Here is a 19,395-nt window from a genome sequence, read left to right on the forward strand (position 1 = left end):
GGACCCGGGGGGTGGCTCAGCCTGACCGGAGTTCTCCTGTCCCTCTGTCCTGCGTCCCTAGGCTGGGCACGCCCCTCGTCCTCCCCCCCGCCCTGTCCCTCTGTCCCCAGCGTGGCGGAGCTGCCAGCCCGCACGTCCCTCGGCTTAGTTCCAGCTGCCCGCGGCGTCACTGTCACTGTCACCGTCACCGCCACCGGCAAGGCACGGGGCCACGAGCGCGGCTGCCGCGCCGCGGGGTCCTGCACGCGCTGTCACTCGCCCCCTGTCATCCGCACCACCCCCGGCAGCCTGCCACCCTCATTGTCACCTGCACTGTCACGTGCACCCCGTCACCCACACCTCATCGCACAGCGTCACCTGCACCATCACCAGGGGTTTGTCGCCTGCACCTGTCACACACACCTTGCCACACGCATCGTCACCCACACCGTGACACTGCGCCACCACCAGCGCCCTGTCACCTGCACTGTCATCTCCATCTGTCACCCACAACTTGTCGTGCACATCACCTACCTGTCACCTGTACCCCGTCGCCCGCGTTGTCACCCAGACCACAAAACCTGCACCACGCCACTGCACTGTCACCTGCGCCCTGTCACCTGCACCGTGTCGTGAACATCATCACCCACCTGTCACCTGTACCCTGTCACAGGCGTACACACACCCCCCTAACCCCACCCCGCTGCTCCCGGCCCCCGGTACCAGCACCCCCCAAAACCGCCCACATCCCCCCCACTGCTGCCAGCACCCACCGGCGGTGCCGGTATCGGTGTCGGTGCCGGTGTCTGTCGGTGTCGGTCTGTCCCAGTGTTGTCGCACCCGGCAGCGGCTCTGCCCACTCCGGTGCCGGCGGTGTCGGGGTCTGTCGGGGTTTGGCGGTGTCGGTGCCGATGCTGTTCCGGGGGCTCCAGCAGCGGGTCTGCCCGCTCCGGTCCCGGCGGTGGCGGCGGCGCCGTGTCCTGCCCGGGAGGGGCGGGGTGGGGCGGGACCGGGGGGACCGGGACACCGAAGGGGGTGGCAGGACGAAGGAGGCAGCGGGGGCGAGGGTGACGGGGCCGGGGTGCCACCGCTGGGAGACGGGGACAAAGGATTGGGATAGGGAGCGGGACAAGGGACAGGGACGGGGGAAGGGGACAAGTGACAAGGGAGCAGGAACGGGGCCAGCCCGGGGTCACCCGGGGCCGGGTGTAAAACTGACACCGCGGAGCAGAAATGTCAGGGCAGGCCCCGGTAGCTATTCCCGACCTCCCCGCACGACAAGGAATGGGACACAGGGAATGGCGTGGCGTGGCACACAGGGAATGGGGCACAGGGAATGGCATGGCGTGGCAAGGTGTGGCACAGCCAGTGTGGACAGGGGACAGGTATGCCCCCACCCCTGACACTGCCACCCTCCACGAGCGGTGGCACAAATATGTCACCCTCCCCTGTGTCCCTAGTGGGAGCCTGGCCTTCGGAGTGTACCCGGGGACCTCGAGGTGGCAACAGTCTCCCGGCAACCGCCCGGTGCTCCTCCCGACGGTGTCCCCAGGGTCCTCGAGTGGGGATATCCCTGGGTTCTGCCAAGCATTCTGTGCCCTCGTGTCGTCCCGTGTCCCCAGGCTGTCCCTGTGCCCCTAGGACCGGGATACGGATCCCCGGTTCCCTCCGTGTCCCCCTCCTGTCCCCTCGCAGCCCCGGGACCTCCTATCTATCCCGAGGCTCTCCCTCTATCCCTGTGCCCCCAGGCCCAGGATACGAGTCCATGTCACCCCTGACCCCCATGTCTCCTTGCCCGAGCTCTACCCCTTGTCTGGTGTGTCCCCCTGCCCAGGTTGTTCTCTTCCCCGGGATGTCTCTCTTTCCCGGGATGTCCCCCTTCCCGGGATGTCCCCTTTCCCGGGAAGTCCTCCGTTCCAGGCAAGTCCCTCTGCCCGGGACTGCTTTCCAGGGAGGGCACTCTGCCCGCGGTGTCCCCTTATCCGGGATTATCCCTTTCCCGCGGTATCCCCTTTCCCGGGGTGTTTCCCTTCCCGGGACGTTCCCCTTTCCAGGCACGTCCCTCTGCCCGGGGTGTCACCTTTCCCGGAATGTTCCCCTTCCCAGAATGTCTCCCTGCGGTGCATGTCCCCTCTCCACGGCCGTCCCCCTGCCTCTGTGACACCGCCGTGGCTCCCTGTTGTCGGCCCCCCCGGCCATGCTGTCCCTATTTCCCGCCTCTCCCGGGCTGGGATCCCCTGGCCGAGGGGACATGGGGACAGCCTCGCTCGTGGGGCGCTCCAGTGAGTCCTCCGAGCCCGCAGGGGGCGCTATCCTCGCCTGAGCCGCTCTGGGCGGGCGCGCGGGGCGGGGCGGCGCGCGGGTGGCCATGGCGGACACCGAGAAGCTCAACCTCGACTCCATCATCAGCCGCCTCCTGGAGGGTGAGCGGCCCCCGCCGCCCCCCGAGCACTCGGATACCCTCCCTCCGCTCGGAGGAACCTCTCGGGGCCGGCTCAGGCCGTGTCCCAACGCCACGGGGGGGTCCCGGGCCTGGGCCTGGCGGGGGCGGGTTAGGCCGCAGTGGTGTGTGGGGGGGTCAGGGCTGGGAAGTGTTTGCAGGGGGTCCCCGCGGGGTCTGGGGAGCTGGAGATGAGTCCGGAGGACGTGGAGGATGTGGAGGGCGGATCCTGAATGAGTCTGTACTCCGCGGTAGGGGGCTGGAGAAAGTGCGGGGTCCCCGAAGGGTCTGTGCCCCGCGGAGGGGGGACTGGTGGGTATCGGGGTGCCCCGAAGCGTCTGGGGGCTGGAGCTGAGCCCGGAGGGCGTGGAGGATACGTGCAGGAGGGGCTGGGGCAGGCAGAGCAGGGGTTCCCGGGACACTTGGAGGGGTCCCGGAGCGCTCGGAGGTCCCTGATCCTGTTCTCTGTGCCGGGACCAGTCCAAGGGTCGCGGCCAGGGAAGAACGTGCAGCTGACGGAGAACGAGATCCGCGGGCTGTGCCTCAAGTCCCGGGAGATCTTCCTGAGCCAGCCCATCCTGCTGGAGCTGGAGGCACCCCTCAAAATCTGCGGTGAGGCCTGGGTGGCTGCTGGGCAGCGCTGGGGTGGCGTGGGGGCCCCTGGGGTGCCACTCACACCTGTGTCCCCCGCCAGGTGACATCCACGGGCAGTACTACGACCTGCTGAGGCTCTTCGAGTACGGGGGCTTCCCCCCTGAGAGCAATTACCTGTTTTTGGGAGACTATGTGGACCGGGGCAAGCAGTCTCTGGAGACCATCTGCCTGCTGCTCGCTTACAAGATCAAGTACCCCGAGAACTTCTTCCTGCTGCGGGGCAACCATGAGTGTGCCAGCATCAACCGCATCTACGGCTTCTATGATGAATGTGAGTGCCTGGGCTGTGCCCCCCAGAGCCCCGCTGCCATCCCGGGCTCCCCCTTTCCCAGTGTTGTCCCAGTGCTGTCCCACACTGATCCTACCTGTGATCTCCTCCCCTCCCCTGCCCTTCCTCTGTATCCTCCTGCTTCCTCCTCCTCCTTCCATGTGCTGCCCACCACCATACTGTCCCCAAGGACAGCTCCAAGTCCCTTTTGTCCCCCTCAGGCAAGCGAAGATATAACATCAAGCTCTGGAAAACTTTCACCGACTGCTTCAATTGTTTGCCCATTGCCGCCATTGTGGATGAGAAGATCTTCTGCTGCCACGGAGGTGGGAACAGGCCCTTCCCGGGGATTTGGGAGGGCGGGAGGAGGGGTGGGATCCCTGCGCTGAGCTCTGGGGGTGCCCCTTTCCCACAGGGCTGTCCCCAGACCTGCAGTCGATGGAGCAGATCCGGCGGATCATGCGGCCCACGGACGTCCCGGATCAGGGGCTGCTCTGTGACCTGCTCTGGTCTGACCCCGACAAGGATGTGCAGGGCTGGGGGGAGAACGACCGTGGGGTGTCCTTCACCTTCGGGGCCGAGGTGGTGGCCAAATTCCTGCACAAGCACGACCTGGACCTCATCTGCCGGGCTCACCAGGTACCACTGGGACCCCTAAATGCTGGGGATGTCTGGGTCTGAGTCTCCAGTGGGTGCCAGGTGGTTCTACCCCAAGTATTTCCTCTTCAAGGGCAGTTTGTGTACTCCAGGAGTCTGGTGGTTGGAATTCTGGGGGTGTTTGCCCTGGGATTTGGGTATTTTTACCTCAGCATTTGAGTGTTTGCTCTGATGTAGAAGGATTTGCCCCAGGGGGATGAATAGTCACCCTTGGATGTGGGTGTTCCTCCCAGAGGTTGGATAATCACTCTGGAGATGGATATTTGCCCTGGGGCAGTGGATGTTTGTCCAGGTGGTGTGACTATTTGCTCCAGGGAAGGGAATATTCACCCTAGTAGAGCTGGCTGGATATTCAGCCTGGGGGGACTGGAAATTTGCCAGGGCAAGTGGATACTGGCTGTGGGGGGTGGATTTTTGCCAACCCTGTGCCCCTTCCAGGTGGTGGAGGACGGCTACGAGTTCTTTGCCAAGCGCCAGCTCGTCACCCTCTTCTCAGCCCCCAACTACTGCGGCGAGTTCGACAATGCCGGCGCCATGATGAGCGTGGACGAGACACTCATGTGCTCCTTCCAGGTGAGCCCGGGGAGGGGAAACACCCTCAATTCCTGCCCGGAGGGCTGCAGGGAGTTCTGCCCTCCAGGGGAGCGGAGAGCCCGGGGGCAGGAGCTCACTTATCTCTTTCCCCCTTCCCCGCCAGATTTTGAAGCCGGCCGACAAGAACAAGGGCAAATACGGGCAGTTCAGCGGGCTGAACCCCGCTGGGCGCCCCGTCACCCCTCCCCGAAACTCTGCCAAAGCCAAGAAATGAGCTGGGAGCCGCCCCTGTGCTGCCCACGCCCCCCAGCCCCCCGCCCCAGCATCAGGTCGCTTTTCTTTTGACTCGTTTTTTTATTTGTAGGATCCTGCCCCCCTCCCGCCACGCTCCACCAAAGCAATTCCAGGCCCGGGGCAGGGAGTGCCAGGGTGCAGGGGGGAGCCTGGAGCCCAGAGCCCAGCCCTGGGGTGGCAGTGGAGGGGGGGGGCAGGAGGATTTTTTGAGGAATAAACTTGTAATGGGTCACTGGGGGGTGCCTGTCCTGGTGGTTGGATGGAGGCTGGGGGTGGCAGTGGCTTGGGGCTCAGCTTTCTCCTTCGCTGTCCTCCGCCAGCACCTCCTGGGTGGTGGCCACTCCAGGCCTTCCTGGGGTCATCACTGAGCCAAAAAACAGTGAGCGAAACTGTGGGGAGAAACGGAGGAGGTCAGGAGGAGGCTCTGCCCACCCCCTGCCCCCAGGCACACCCATCCCTCACCTTCTTGTGTGGGGGGGTCCCTGGCACAGCTCCTTCCTCCTCTTTCTCCTCCTCGGGTTCTCTCTGGGCTGGCCAGGGGGTGTGCAGGGGGAAGGTGGGGCTGGGGGCCCTCTCTGAGTCCCCCTCGCCGGTTTCCATGGCAACCATGTAGGACTCCAGGTCGTCGGCGAAGTCGTCTGATGGGGCAGGCAGGTGGGACACACTGATGGGGACAGAGCAGAATCGGGAATGTTGACTCTGCTCCCTGCTCATAGCAACTGGAAGGCTCCTCTGGGATCCTTACCCGTTGGTGGAAGGGGACTGGGAGTTGCTTTGCAGGTCGGAGAGGGTGGCCAGCACCAGGTGAACCTCCAGGACAGTGTCATCCAGGGTGAAGATCATTGGCCTGGGGACACAGAGGGGCTGAGGGGGTGCCAGGGACAGGGCTGGCACAGGGTGGGCACGTGGTGGCCGCTCCTACCTGCCGGGCTCGTCAAAGTGGATGGTGAGGGGCAGGTTGGAGGCCTCGGCAAAGCTCAGCAGCCCCTGGGGACAAAGGGGAGGGTGAGGGGGGCCAGGGGGTGACACAGGGCTGGGGGGCTTGGATGGGGACTCACACGGAATTCTTTGAGGCAGAAGGTGATGTGGGAGCCTGGGGTCACGGCCACAGACTGGAACTCATCCTCAGCCAGCCACAGCTCCGTCACCATGGTCTTGCTCGGCTCTGGAGGGGAAAACTGCATGGGTGGGGGGCTGGAGGACACCCCAAGGTGGGGAGGGGCCCCCTTACCCTGCAGGACTCACCTGCCTCGTCCTCCACATAGTTCCGCAGGCTGATTTTGCCACCAGGGCCAGTCCCCAGCGTCACCTCAGCCAGCATCGGGGGAAAGTGGACCACAGCATCTGCCAGCAGCCTGAAGGGCACAGGAGGGGGCTGAGCATCCCAAATCCTCCAGGCCAGGCTGGGGTTCCTCCTTCCATGCACTGTTATCCCACCCTGCCCACCCCAGTGGTGTCCCCCCTCACCGTGCTGGGGCGCAGAGGTGGCTGGCGCAGCTCTGGGTGTCGAACACGGCTTGGAGCCGCTCGCACTCCTGGAAGGCCAGGTTGTGTGTCTTGGTGACACCTGGCAGCAGGGGGGGACAGTGGCTCAGCGGGGCAGGACACAGTGCCAGCGTGTCCCCCACTGTGCCATGTCACCCCCAGGCCGTGTCCCCGCTGGTACTCACCGTACTTGCAGTGGAGCTGCAGGACCAGGCGGCTGGCACGGGGCTTGAGCAGGATGAGACATTTCCCCACCGACTTCTCCAGCGAGGGCAGCGAGCGGAAGATGCCCAGGAAGGACTGCAGGGATGGATATGGGGACTGTCACCTGCCTGGGGCCCCTGGAACAACGAGGAGCCCCCTCTGAGGGGGCCCAGGCAGGGCACTGCACCTTCATGTGGACTTTGCATCGGAACAGCTCTGTTTCGGGCCCGGCACTGCCCGGCTCGTACAGCTGGAAGAAGAGGGGTGCGAAGAGGAAGGAGGCAAAGCCAGAACGGGAGGAGTTGACAGCACGGAGGGACAGCTGGGGACACAGCCACAGTGTTGGCACTGCCTGCAGGGAGGGAAGGGGGCACAGGTGCCCCCCCAGCTCCCATCCAGCTGCCATTCAGCTCCCATCCCCCGATGCTGCATACCCCGCTCTCGGTGGGCTCCAGGTAGAGCTCGTCGCCGATGCGGGACAGGGAGTGCACGGCTCGGCCGAGGACTGGGGAGGAGGAGAGGGTGTGGGGAGTGAGGCAGGGCTCCGCGGGCACGCTGCGCTCCCCGGGCCCCAGGCCCCGCTCACCTTTGACGTTGCCGCCGGCGATGACACATTTCATGGCACCGGGACCAGGACGGGCACCGGGCGGGCACGTGGGGGCTTCGCGCCCGCCGCCCCCGGGTCCCGGCCCCGCCAAGAGACCACGCCCCTCAGCGGAGTCTGCGGGTTAGGCCACGCCCCCAGCTGGTTCTCTTCGGGCCTCGCCGCCTCCCACGCCACGCTTGTTGTTCCCTCCCCGCCCCGCCGGTGCCGTCTCTCCCCAGAGCCCCTCAGGGACGTTCCCCAGCCCCCCCGCCCCGTCCCTTCCCGGGGGTTCCGGTCTCTTCCCCGCCCGTGCTTTCCCGGCTTCCCGCGCCCGCCCTCCCAGGCCTCCTTCCCATTGGCCGGGAGCGTCGCTTCGTCCCGCCCCTGCCGCTAGCCGATTGGTCCGCGCTGAGGGGGCGCGTGATGACGCGACGCGATTGACATCACGTGACTGGCGGGAGGGGCGGGGCTCCGGCCCAGCGCTCTCGGGGCTGCCCTGCCGGTAAACCCCGCCTTCCCCAGCGCACTATTGGATGGCGTTCAGAGTGACGTGCGGCTCAGCCAATGGGGCTTCGACGCGCCCCTCAGCGCGGCTCCGGGCTCTCAGCCCCGCACCGGCTCCTTCCCGGGGCCTCCCGACCCATCCAGGGGCTCTCCAGGGGTCGTTCCATGCTTGTGCCTCCCGGCACCCTGACCCTCGCTTCATTTCCGGTAGTATCCCGGGCGAGATTGCCCTTCCGCTGCATTTCCGGCATCTCCCGGTCCCTTTGCCTGCATTCCCGGGGCACGGTGCTCCTCAGGAAGAGCTGCAACCCTGGAGCTGCTCCAGTGCTTCACAACATCCCGGTGTTCTGGGGATCCCTGTCTACCGGGGGCACATGGAAGTGGGATGCTGCAAGTTAATGCTTGATGGTCTCTCTCCATGCTGGAGGTGCTGCTGGCTGTGCATCCCATAGAATAATGGAATGGTTGGGGTTGGAAGGGCCCTTATAGCTCATCCAGTTCCATCCCCTGCCATGGGCAGGGACACCATTCACTAGACCAAATTGTTGCTCCAAGCCCCATTCAACACTTCCACACATCTAGGGATGGAATTTTGGGGGTGTCCCAGAATTTACTCTACATTCTGGGAGTACACTGTAAATTCTGGGCTGGCGAGGTGTACCCATGGGTGGTCCATAGAATCCCAGAATGGTTGGGGTTGGGAGGGACCTTAAAGCACACGCCATCCCACCCCCCTGCCATGGGCAGGGACATTTCTCACTGGCCCAGTTGCTCCAGTGTGGCCATGAGCACTTCCCGGGATGCGACACTGGCTCAGCCAGCAGCCTGTGCTCGCAGCCAGCCCGGAGCGACAAGCTCTGGAGCTGTGGCCTCGAGGGAGCCGGGGGGATGTGGCTGTGAGGAACTCGAGTCGTGCTCACAGCAGGGTCCTCCAGCCGGCTCCCGCCTGCTGCTGGAGCAGCCGCTCCCCAAGTCCCTCCTCCCGGGCTCGGTGGCCGTGGATCCCGAGCCGAGGGGCCCCGCTGCCGAGCAGGGCTGGCACCTGAGCACAGGGAAATGGGAAGGGGCTTGCAGAGCCCTTTTCCCATGGCTGCCGTCCTCCAGGACACGGTGACAGCCTCTCCTCCCCCTCCTTTCCCTGTCTGTTGTGCTCGGTGCCTTTTATCCGGGATTTCAGGGCCGGCCCGCTCACAGGTACACAAACTCCTGCCCTCTGCGGTGGCTCCACGGCCCGAGCCACGTGTACGGGGCTGTGCTGGGATCGCCAGCACGGCGCTCCAGGGACTCTTAGGCCTGCCTTGGCCTGGGCTCGGGGTCCAGCCGGATCTGGCTCCTCCGCTCCTGGGGTGAGCACTGGCTACTTCCCTTCCTCCCAGGAGGAGGAGGAGGACGGATTGTGTGCGAGCGTCCGTTCCAGCTCTGGCAGAGCAGCCGGGCTCCTCTGGAGCCGGCGTTCCCAGGAGGGGCTCTGGCCTCGGGGCTCGGCGTTTTATGGGGCTGTGGAGAGGACGCAGCTGGCTGCGGTCGTGACACACACACCTCAGCGGGGGCCAGGGCCAGGCCACCCCTCCCCTCTTCCCATCGGCGCCGACCAGGGAACGGGCTGGATACGGGCCGGGAGCAGGAGCCTGGCAGTCCTCGGGGGGCTCCGGCACCTCCAGGCTCAGCTGCGCCCGCGCCTCCTCTCCCAGGACTCCCCCTGGGTCTGGGGAGCTCCACCCAGGGATGGCAGGGAAGGTGACGGGGTGTTCCCTCGCACCCGCCGGGCTCGGGGCTGTCTCCCAGGGTCCTTCCCGCTCCTCCGGCTCCCTTCCCGGCACATGGCACGGAGCCCTTGCCCAGGCAGCGGCTCGGGGAGACAGACGGCCACAGCTGGGCTCCTGCTGCCAGCCCGGCAGGAGGGGACACGCCGAGCCGGATGGCTGCTCCGTGCTCCTGCCTGCGCCCCAGGGGTGTCCCCGAGGAGCCGGGCGCTGCCGGGGGAGTCTCAGCCCGCGCCTCGTGGGCGGTTTGGGGCTAAAGCCGAGATTTTTGGGTCCCCCGTCTGTCCCTCCTCCGGCTGTCGGCCGCAAAGGTCAGCAGTGGGAGACTGGGCCGGCCCTGGCGCCGGCCGGAGGAGCGGCGGCCGCGGGGTGGGATGGAGGTGAGCTCAGCTGCCCGGTGACGTGGCCCCGAGGGCAGGGCGGGCACGGCCTCACCCACGTCGAGCCGCTGCGGGCACCGGGCGAGGAGGAGGAGGAGGAACAGGATGTGGGGATGAGACTTCCCAGCGGTTTGACCTGCCCTGTTCCCCGTGCCCGCTTTGACCTGGGGCAGGGGCTCCGTTCTGGCAATGCGGGCTGGCACAGGGAGAGGGGCTCGGGAAGCCGGGAGCTGCGTCTGCCGGGCCACGTTTCCCTCCTCCTCCTCTCCTGTCTCAGGTGTTGGCCTAGCGGGAGCCGTGGCAGCTGGAAAACTCCCCAAACCCAACCGCAGCGCTGGGTTTTTGTGAGGGAAGAAGGCAGCGAGGGGCAGCCCCGCCGCCTCGGCAGGCTGGAGACCCCCGGGGACGGCCGGCGGCTTTTCCCAACTGCTCCAGCGCCGCTGGCGGGATCTGCTGGCTCGGGGGGGGGAAACCAGATACACTGCCCTGCGGCTGGGGGGGCGAGGGGGCCGGCCCCACGCCGAGCGGACCCCCAGACACGCTGCCGGGGAGCCGGGCCGGGGCTCCGTCCGTCCGCGGACCGTTCGGGCGGCTCCGTCCGACACCTCCGCAGCCCCTCCGGACCCTCGGGGCTGTGCAGTATCCCCCATTCACCCGGGGGAGGGGATCCAGAACCCCCTTCGTCACCCCTGACATGTCTGTTGGGCGCTTCCTCATGGATTCGACATGAAATCCGCACTTCCCATGCAATAAATCAGCCAGCACCACGTCCGTGTGTGGTTTATCCCCACGGGGGGTCCCCAAACTGGTGCTAATGACTTCAGCACCCAGTGTCCCGGTGGAATTGGGGAAAGAGGGTCCTGCTGTGCTCCGAACAGCCCCCCCGCCCCGTCCCGGAGAAAGCCGGGAGGATGCGATCGCAGCCGGGAGGGCTCGGACCTGGCCAGGGCCGGGGTCTGGAGTGGAAGCGAATCCGCCTGTTACCTCCCAGCCCTTCCCGGCGCTCCCAGCGCCTTTGTTTTAAACAAAGCTTTTTTTGGGGGGAGCCAGGACGTTCCTCTCCCCGCCGAGAGAGCCCCCGCGGCAGCACCCGCTCCTGGATGAGGGGCACGAGGAGAAGGGACGAGGGGCTCTGGCTGTCGGGTCGCCCCCCTCCCCTCCAGCGGCGGCTCCGCTTGGCCCTGGGGGTCTCCCCACGCCCCCCAATCCACCCCACTCACCCCGGGTGGGCTGCGGGGAAGGCCGCGGTCATTGCCAAGGGTTCCGCGGGCGCCGGGACGGGGATTGTCCCAACGGGGGAGGATAATCGGGAAGAAAGCGGCTCGGGCACTCGGAGGAAAGGGGCTGGGGGCGTCCCTCCCCGTCCACGCGTGGACGGGGGGCGCCGGGAGAAGCGAAGTCCTCCCTCGGGACGGAGGGTCCCCCGGGGGTGTGCCCCCGCCGCCGCTCCGAGGGGCTCCGGTTGTGCCGCCGGGACCCCGCCGCACTCCCCCCACTCCGCCGCTCACCTGCCGCCGTCCCGGCGGGGCAGCGCCCGCCGCGCTGCGGGTCCCCAAGCCGGGGGAGGGGGGTCCGCGGCCCCCGGACCCCCTCTCTGGGCTGGAGGGGAGGGGGCTGGCCGTGCCAGCGAAGAGCCGAGGACCCCCCCCCCCCCCCCTCCCCGCCCCGCCGCCACCCTTCCCGCACCGGCCGGCCCCATCCCTCCGCCACTCCTCCCCGCTGCCCCGGAGGGGAAGGAAGGGGGGGCAGGCTGGCACCCCACGCCCCCCACGCCCCCCCCCCCGGCCCCGCCAGAGGAGCCGCTCCGCCGCACCTCGCCCCGTCCCCCCCCCGTCCTCCCCTCCCCGGACCCCCCCTCCGTCCCTTCCCCCCCGTGCCCCCCCCGGGACCGGGCTCTCGGCTCTGTGCGCGGGGAGGAGGAGAGGCGAGAGGGCTCGGAGCGGCAAATGGGAGCCGCAGTCCCGGGCCGGTGTGCGGGACCGCTGCCTGCCCGCCCGGGGACCCCAGAGCACGCACCCAGCGCCCCGGCCCCGCGCCCGTCCCGCATGGAGCTGAGAGCAGGTAGGAGACTCCCCCGCGGGCGGCACCGGCCCCGCACCAGCCCCGCCGCTGCCACTTTAACAAAAGCCGGGCGGGAGCCAGAACAGCACGGGGGGCGCAGCGAGGGAGAAAGCGGGGGTCCCCCCCGTTCCTACCCGGCCAGCAGCACCCCCGGGGACCCCCCTCTTCCCTTCCCTCCCCTCCGCCTTCCGCAGCTCCGGGGCTCAGCTCCAGCCTCCCCACCTCTGCCCGGTGCCGGGACCCCGGGGATGGGGATGGGGACAGGGAAAGGGGGGATAAAGCTGGGGCCGGGGGGGGAGAGGGAGGGAATGAATGGAACCCGCTCTTGTGTACAATTGCATCAAATACATTCTTGAAAGCAACCTGGTTCTGCTTAACACTTGAATTGGGAAAAAAAAAAAAAAAAAAAAAAAAAAAAAAAAAAAAAAAAAAAAAAAAAAAGAGGAAAGAAGGAGGCAGCAGCTTGGAGAGGGTGGATGCGAGCTCTAGGGTTTTTTTGTTTTTTTTTTTTGGGTTTTTTTTTATTCCTGCATTCCTGGACCCCAATCAAAAGAGCAAATCAAGGGAGGTGGAAGGGGGGAACGGCGGCGAGCGAGGCAGCCGGAGCACGGTGCGAACCCTCCACACCCCAGAAACCCACCCAACCCGCCCCGTTTTGGTTGTTTTTTTTTTTTTTTTTTTTTTCCACCTAACACCCGAGCGAGCCCAAACCAAAACAAATAGAGACCGAGGGAGAAAAAAAAAAAAAAAAAAAAAAAAAAAAAAAAAAAAAAAAAAAGGCAGAAACCAACCCCAAAAGAAAAAAAAAAAAAAAAAAACAAAAAAAAACCACCACCACCCAACCCTGAGTGCGAGCGAAGCAGCAAGCCAGGGCTGAGGCGAGCGGGCGGGCTTGGGGCGCCGAGCAAGAGCCGAGCCCCCCTAAATCCCCCTGCGCCCCGACTATGCTAAATGTAACCGGGGAGCTCTCAGGTAAGCCCGCGGCGCTGGGTGAGGGGTGGGGGGGCTACCCCAACTCCCCTGCCTGCATCTGCCGGGAGTTTTTTCCCCTTTCCAAACCGACTGCTGATTTTAATTTGATGTGATTAAAACGTCTGTCTGGCTTTGGGATTGATTTAAGACTTTCCTCTCTCTAGGTTGGGTTGTTGTTCTTTTTTTTTTTTTTTTTTTTCCCTTTCTCTCGTTCCCTCTTTTCCATGCATGTTTGTGATTACCAGGGAGGGAACCGCCGCTGAGCACGGAGAATTAAACCCCGGGACTGACAGAGGGGAGGAAAAGGAAAGTCGGTGGGATTTGTGGGGGGCAGGAAGAGTTAGTTTTCCTGCCCGGGGCTGGATTTCGGGGCTTGACACCGAACGCCACCGCTGGAGCAGGCGAAATTCCTGCGGGACACAGCAGCGGGATTTTGGGGTGCTGGGGAGGGGACGGCTTTGTTCCCTCGGCCGCAGCGGCCACTGGCACTCCCGGGGCTGCTGGGGGCCCGGCCGGCCCGGCGGCACACCGGGACTGGGGGCTCCTCGCCCGGAGAATGCTGGAAAACACCCTTAAAAGGTCAAAGTGTGGGCGCCGCCAGGCTCCCCGGGGTCCCAGGCGGCGGGACCGGGGCCGGGGCAGCACGAGGCCGGCGCCGGGTTCGGCTCCAGCTCCCGCGGTGCCGGCGGTGACGCAGGACGGGCAAAGCGGGGCGAGCGCCGGGGAACCGGAAAAGCGAGGCCGGGATCCCCAGCGGCTCCATCGCCCTCCCTCGCCCCTTCCTCTCCCCTTTCCCGCTGCCGCTGGGCCCGGCGGACGTGGCCGGACCGGTGGCACGGCCGGTGCCGAGGCCTGCGGGGACGGGCGGGGAAGGGGACGCCGAGGAGGAGCCGCGGAGCCGGAGCTCGGCCGCCACGACCCTGCGCCCCGTTTTGGGACATTCCCCACCCATGGGCCGCCCAGGCGGTGTCCCCGGCAGGGCTCGGGGACTCTCGGCATCCCCGGTGTCCCGGTGCCTATTTAGCAGGCGGCGCGAGGGCACGGTGGCGGCCGCACATCTGGGCTGCATTAGGCGCAGGCTCCGCAGGGAAATGCGGAGGGCTCTGCTTACAGGGCCGCGCTGGGGGGAGATTTATACCCTGCTAAGTGGCACCGAGCCCCATAAATCATCCCCCCGCACCCCTCCGGGGCTGCAGCGCCAGTGTCCCTGTGCCACCGTCCCGGCAGGCTCATGGGGATGCAGCTCCTGGATGGGGTGTCTGGGATATCTAGGAAGCAGCTGGCCCAGCAGTGTTTTGGCTGCGTGTGGCACGTGGCCTGTGGGTGACAGAGGCATCCCAGGCTTCTCCAGGGTGCCGTGGGGACATCAGGGCACGGCTGTGCCCGCCAGAACTGCTGGTCCCACACTGACCCAGCCAGGCAGTGTCCCCGTGGCAAGCAATGCCACGGGGACAGCAGGTCTAGAGGTGTCAGGACATGTCACCCACAGCTCTGCGGTGCCACATGGGCTGGCAGTGGGGGTCCCCTGCCCAACTGGGGAGCAGCCAGCCCGGCTCTGTGCCTGTGAACCCCCAGAACAGTGCTGGGGGGGGCTGTTGGGCTGCGTGGCTCCGTGGCCTGTGCCGGGAGCAGTGGGAAGGGCTGGAGGTGCCTGGCGTGGCTCCTGGGTGCTGGCCGTGCGTGCGGGGCAGTGGGGTCTGGTTGGGATTAGGGGCCTGCACCCTCCTCACCGGCGGGGGTGTTTCCATCGTGCCGCTGGCTGGTGCTGGAGCCGGATGGGAAATCCAGGCCCAGCTAATTACAGCCTTGCTGGAGTCTCCCGTGCGCGGCCACATTTATAAACACACGGAGGAGACAGGATGTAAACACTCAGCGCCGCGAGCGAAGGCACGGCCCGGACCGGGGGAGACGCGGGGCCATGAGCCCCTCGCCCCACCACCCGCCCCTGGCACGGTGGCCTCGCCCTGGGATGGATGGGGTGAGATGGGATGGGATGGATGGGATGGAGTGTGGTAGAATGGGATGGATGGGATGGGGACCCCACTGTGGTGGCCGTGGGTGCTGTTGGGGAGCAAGGGCACACATGTTCTTCCTGTTGGAACTCAGGCAATGCTGTGTCCATCAGATCTGGGTGTGGAACACGAGCATCCTCGTGTCCCCACCGTGGCTCCAAAGGGAGGCTGCTACACTGTAGTGTCACCTCCCCAGACACAGTGGGGTTTAGTGCCAGCAGTGTGGGTACACAGAGCTCTGTCCATGAGCCCTTGAGTATGACCCGCTCCAAGCCACTCGGAGCTGGGGCCCATGTCAGGCTGGGAAACACCCCATGCAGGGTTAAGTGGTGCTAACTGGTGGCCAGGACAGTGGCTGGGGTAGTGGGGACAGGGCTGCTTTGTCCTCAGTGCCACAGTCATGCCTGGCCACCGCGAGACCTCCCGTGCTGGCCCCAGGAATGGGGCTGCGGGCTGGGATGGGGCTCTGTTCGCCGCTGGACGCCGGCCCATCAGATACGGCAGCTCCCGCCGCGGCGTCGGGGGCCGGCCCGGCTCCGTCCGCTGCCAGGGGCTCCGGGGCCAGGGGGTCTCCCCTTCCCGGCTGCCGCCCCCGCCACCAGGGTTTCGGGAAAGCGCCTCTGGGCGGGCTGTGGTCGCTCAGCCCTCGGCGGCTCTGCCCACAGCATGCCCAGGGAACAGCTCACCGTCTCCGTGGCCGAATTCCCGCCTCGGCCTCTGGCCGGGAGGTCTGGCCAGCGCTGCCGCCTGCGCCACTGGGCGGGTGACAGGCCAGGGGTCCCGAGTGTCACCTCAAAGGAAGGTGAGCCACGTCCCCGCTGCCACGTATACAAGGGGTGTCCGTGGCACCAGCGGTGTGTCCGGCGTGGGTGTCCCAGGGTGCTGCTGGCAGAGCAGGGGGTGCCCGCTCCCATGGCCCCTCGTCACCCCGGCTCCTCGGGTGTCCCCAGGGCCCCGTGGGTGACCCTGGGCAGGCACGCCATGAGCTGCTTACGTGGGCTGGGAACATCCTGGCCGAGGTCCAGGGCCGGTTTTGAAACCCTCGGGCTCTTCCTCTCCGACGTCACCGGGATCCAGCTGTGCCGGCTGGAGTCTCCCTCCTCCACTGTCTGTGCCGCTGGGGGTGCCCGGCACCAGCCGCTGGAACAGGGGTGGGCAAGGGACACCCATTATGGCTGGGCCATTTGTCACTGCTGGTCCACGGTCACTGTCACTGCTGTGCCACTGTCATCATCACCGCTGTGTCATGGTCACTGTCACTGCTGTGTCATGGTGACCCTCGTTACTGTGCAATATCACTGTCACTGCTGTGCCACATTCACTGTCACTGCTGTGCCAGGGTCACCATCGTCACTGTGTCACAGTCACTACTGCCCAGTGCCATCCATTCCGTGGATCCCACCATTCCCATCTCTCAGACACCCACCTCCATCCCCTTCCTCCATCATCCTCATCCTCACGTCCGGGCCACCTGCCCAGGAGCCACCGTGGCTCCATCCCAACCTCACATCCCTGCCATCTCCCCCTCATCCCGCTCCCCGGCTGTGTTTGGTTTGGCACCGGCCAGGCCAGGGCGGGTGTAAATCCCGCCTGGAAACCCGAGCCGGCGGTGGGCGAGGGTCCGGCCAAAGCAAACACCGGGAAGGCAGGGGGGGCTGTGTGCGGTGTGAGTCACCGCGGCCCCCCCGGCCCCGGCTCGCTCGCACGCAGGGCCGGCCGCACGCACCGGAACGCGGGCAAGCGGCAGCACGTGCCCACCGCGGGGCACCGGGCAAGCCGGGGCCGGCCGGGGCTGCCACGCACGGGGGGCATGTGACACCACACGGGGTGTCACAGCACGGCGTGTGCACGGCGTGTCACGCATGGCTGGCGTGTAACGGGGTGTCCCCCCAGCGGGGTGTTGTTGCACGCTTGCCTGGCATGTCCTGTGACTGGCACGCGTGTCACACGTTCGTGTGGCGGGCGACACGCCTGGATGGGGTCTCGAAGGTGTGGCGTGTCAGGCACGTGCGTGGTGTGACACATGTGTGGTGTCACACGCCTGGAAAGTGCGGTGTTCCCCGCGCCTGTGTGATGCACGCGCGCAAGATACGTCCCAGGTGTGTCCTGGATGTGTCCCAGAGGTGTCACAAGTGTCCTGCACACCTCCGGGGTGTATCCCAGGTGTGACTGTGTCCTGCACGCCCAAAGGGCGCTCGCATCCCCCACAGCGAGGCTTGCAGTTTGCAGGACACCCACGGCGGCGAGGCCCTTGTGGCCGGGGCCGGGGTGTCCCCGAGGACCGTCGTGCGTCACCGGCGGCCCGTGACGGGGAGCGGTGACGCGCGGGGGCACGGGGGGCTGCCCGCAGCAGGAGCCCCGCCGTGCCGAGCCGTGCCAGCGGCCGGTCTTTCCCGGGAGGCGCTGCCGGGAAGGCCGGCTGTGGTAAGCCGGGGGTGCCAGCTGGCCGGAGCGTCCTGGCCGCGGGCCGTGACCTTTGCACAGCCGCCGGCCGGCGGGGCCGCGCTCCCGGGCCGCCCTGACGTCAGGCCGATGACGGGGACCCCGCCGGCGCTTTCCGGTGGCTCCGCAAAGGTCACCCCGCACCCCGGCCGCTCCTCGGAGCCGCGTCCCACCCTCCCCTCCCGCATTCCCGGTGGCCCCTCGGCGGGGGTCCCCGCGGGGTGCCCGCCCCGCTCCGGCGTTGGCGGTGCCCAAATATATCCCAGGCGTGTGTCCTGGCGGGAATGCCGCGGTCGCGCTGCTCCAGACCATATAAAGGATTGTTGGTGCAGCCGCGGGCGGGAGCGCTCAGAGGGGAGACGGGGGGTCACCGCGCTGAAGTGGGGGGTCTCTGCTGATTCAGGGAGGGTACTGAGATGAGAGGGACCCCACCCTCCCCACCTCCGTGCCTCGGTTTCCCCGCACTCAGACGGGCGACTCGGGGATACTCCGCAGGCTCGGGGCCGCACACACGGAGATGGAGTCTCCCTGTCATCCCCCCTGAGGTGCTGTGTGTCCCCCACAGGTGACTCTTGGGGGATCTTCACCTTCCTGTGCGCTGCGCTTTGCAACCTGCCGGCGCTGCCGGCGCTGAACTGCTCCGAGGAGCTGGGCGCCGGCCAGTCCATCCAGCAGACCTACGACCTGACCCGCTACCTGGAGCATCAGCTCCGCACCCTCGCCGGCACCTACGTGAGTCCCCTACGCACTCCCCGGGATATCCACCCCGTACCCAGCTGTTCCCATGCCGGAGGTCGCGGAAATGCCTCATCGCCCCCCGGGCGCAAGGGCGGCTCCCCGGCACCCTCCCCATTGCCGATGATTCCGTCACGGGCGCGGGCATCCGCCTCTCCCTCCCCGCCGGCGTCGCCGACTCACCCAGAGGTTTCCCGTCCCTGCCTTGACGTGCCCTCGGCACTGTCGGCACGCTGGGTGCCAAGCGGTGATGACGGTGGCACTGCCTGGGCTGCGCTGGGAATGTCCGGCTCGGGCAGAGGGGGAAGGGGGATGTGACAAGAGAAGGGAGAGTTGGGATGTGTTCGAATTGAGGGCATGGGGGATGTGGACACTGGGGACAAGGATGGATGTAGAGACCTGACCCCCTGCACCCCCATTCCCTTCCAGCTGAACTACCTGGGGCCTCCCTTCAATGAGCCCGACTTCAACCCCCCGCGCCTGGCCCGGGCCGAGCGGGTGCCCAGCGCCACGGTGGACCTGGACCTGTGGCGGGGCCTGACGGACAACGCCCGCCTGGCCGCCAACTACCGGGCCTACAGCCGCCTGCTCTGCTACCTGCGCGTGCTGGACGGGCAGGTGGGCACGGCCGAGCTGCGCCACCGCCTCGCCCACTTCTGCGCCAGCCTCCAGGGGCTGGTGCTCAGCATCGGCGGCGTCATGTCCTCGCTGGGGTACCCGCTTCCCGCCGGCCCCGCCGGGCCCCCCGCGCCCTCTGGCGCGCCCCCAGCCCCCAATGACTTCCTGAAGAAGATGGATGATTTCTGGCTGCTGAAGGAGCTGCAGACCTGGCTCTGGCGCTCGGCCAAGGACTTCAACCGCCTCAAGAAGAAGGTGCCGCCCGCAGTGGTCACCCTGCGGCTGGAGGCGAGGGGGTTCTGAGCACCTGTCGGGCTCCTGAGCCCACGGCGCCACCGTGGCCACGTGGGTCCCCCCTTCCACCACCAGTGTGCCTTGAGAAATGGGGCTCCTGACCCCCAAACCACCCTACAACCCCACCATCACCTGGCCGTGCCTTGAAAGATGGGACTCCTGATGTCAAGTGTCACCACGGCCACCCTGCAGCCCCTCCATCATCATCCTACTGTGCCTTAAGAAACAGGATTTCTGACCCCCAGTGCCACCACGGCCACTCCATGTCCCCTGTCCATCACCAGTGTGCTTCGAGAAATAGGGTTCCTGACCCCCAAGGGCCACCACAGCCCCCTCACAATCACACTTTCATCACTGTGCTTTGAGTGAGGGGCTCACAACCCCAAGTGCCACCCATCACAGCCACCTCACGTTGCCTCTGTCACACACTCTGCTGTAAGGGATGCGTCTCCTGACCCCAAGTGCCACCAAAGCCACTCCGTGTCCCCTCTTCGCCACCAGTGTCCCTTCAAA

The 19,395-nt window shown here is 66.5% G+C and overlaps 3 protein-coding genes across 3 annotated transcripts; 2 read left to right on the forward strand and 1 right to left on the reverse strand.

Moving 5' to 3' along the window:
- The first annotated feature begins 2,312 nt into the window (after window positions 1-2,312).
- Window positions 2,313-5,061, forward strand: PPP1CA (protein phosphatase 1 catalytic subunit alpha). Its single transcript, XM_083862548.1, has 7 exons — window positions 2,313-2,402; window positions 2,900-3,031; window positions 3,114-3,344; window positions 3,563-3,667; window positions 3,757-3,980; window positions 4,437-4,571; window positions 4,696-5,061. The coding sequence occupies exons 1-7, from the start codon at window positions 2,348-2,350 to the stop codon at window positions 4,804-4,806; spliced, it is 993 nt and encodes a 330-aa protein (XP_083718674.1). The 5' UTR covers window positions 2,313-2,347; the 3' UTR covers window positions 4,807-5,061.
- A 16-nt stretch (window positions 5,062-5,077) lies between these two features.
- On the reverse strand, window positions 5,078-7,381 carry RAD9A (RAD9 checkpoint clamp component A). Its single transcript, XM_083862547.1, has 11 exons — window positions 7,102-7,381; window positions 6,950-7,020; window positions 6,703-6,837; window positions 6,497-6,611; window positions 6,294-6,393; window positions 6,072-6,181; window positions 5,885-5,991; window positions 5,749-5,813; window positions 5,572-5,673; window positions 5,289-5,490; window positions 5,078-5,215 (listed from the first exon to the last, which is right to left on the reverse strand). The coding sequence occupies exons 1-11, from the start codon at window positions 7,133-7,135 to the stop codon at window positions 5,117-5,119; spliced, it is 1,140 nt and encodes a 379-aa protein (XP_083718673.1). The 5' UTR covers window positions 7,136-7,381; the 3' UTR covers window positions 5,078-5,116.
- Window positions 7,382-11,989: 4,608 nt separating this feature from the next.
- Window positions 11,990-18,891, forward strand: CLCF1 (cardiotrophin like cytokine factor 1; the record flags this gene model as incomplete). The annotated part of the gene is made up of 3 exons (XM_083863827.1): window positions 11,990-12,781; window positions 17,801-17,967; window positions 18,400-18,891. Exons 1-3 carry the CDS (start codon window positions 12,754-12,756, stop codon window positions 18,889-18,891), a joined length of 687 nt encoding a protein of 228 aa, XP_083719953.1. The 5' UTR covers window positions 11,990-12,753.
- Window positions 18,892-19,395: the final 504 nt, after the last annotated feature.

Source organism: Zosterops lateralis (assembly GCF_965231275.1).
Source record: "Zosterops lateralis genome assembly, chromosome: 6".
Classification (NCBI taxonomy): Eukaryota; Metazoa; Chordata; class Aves; order Passeriformes; family Zosteropidae; genus Zosterops; species Zosterops lateralis.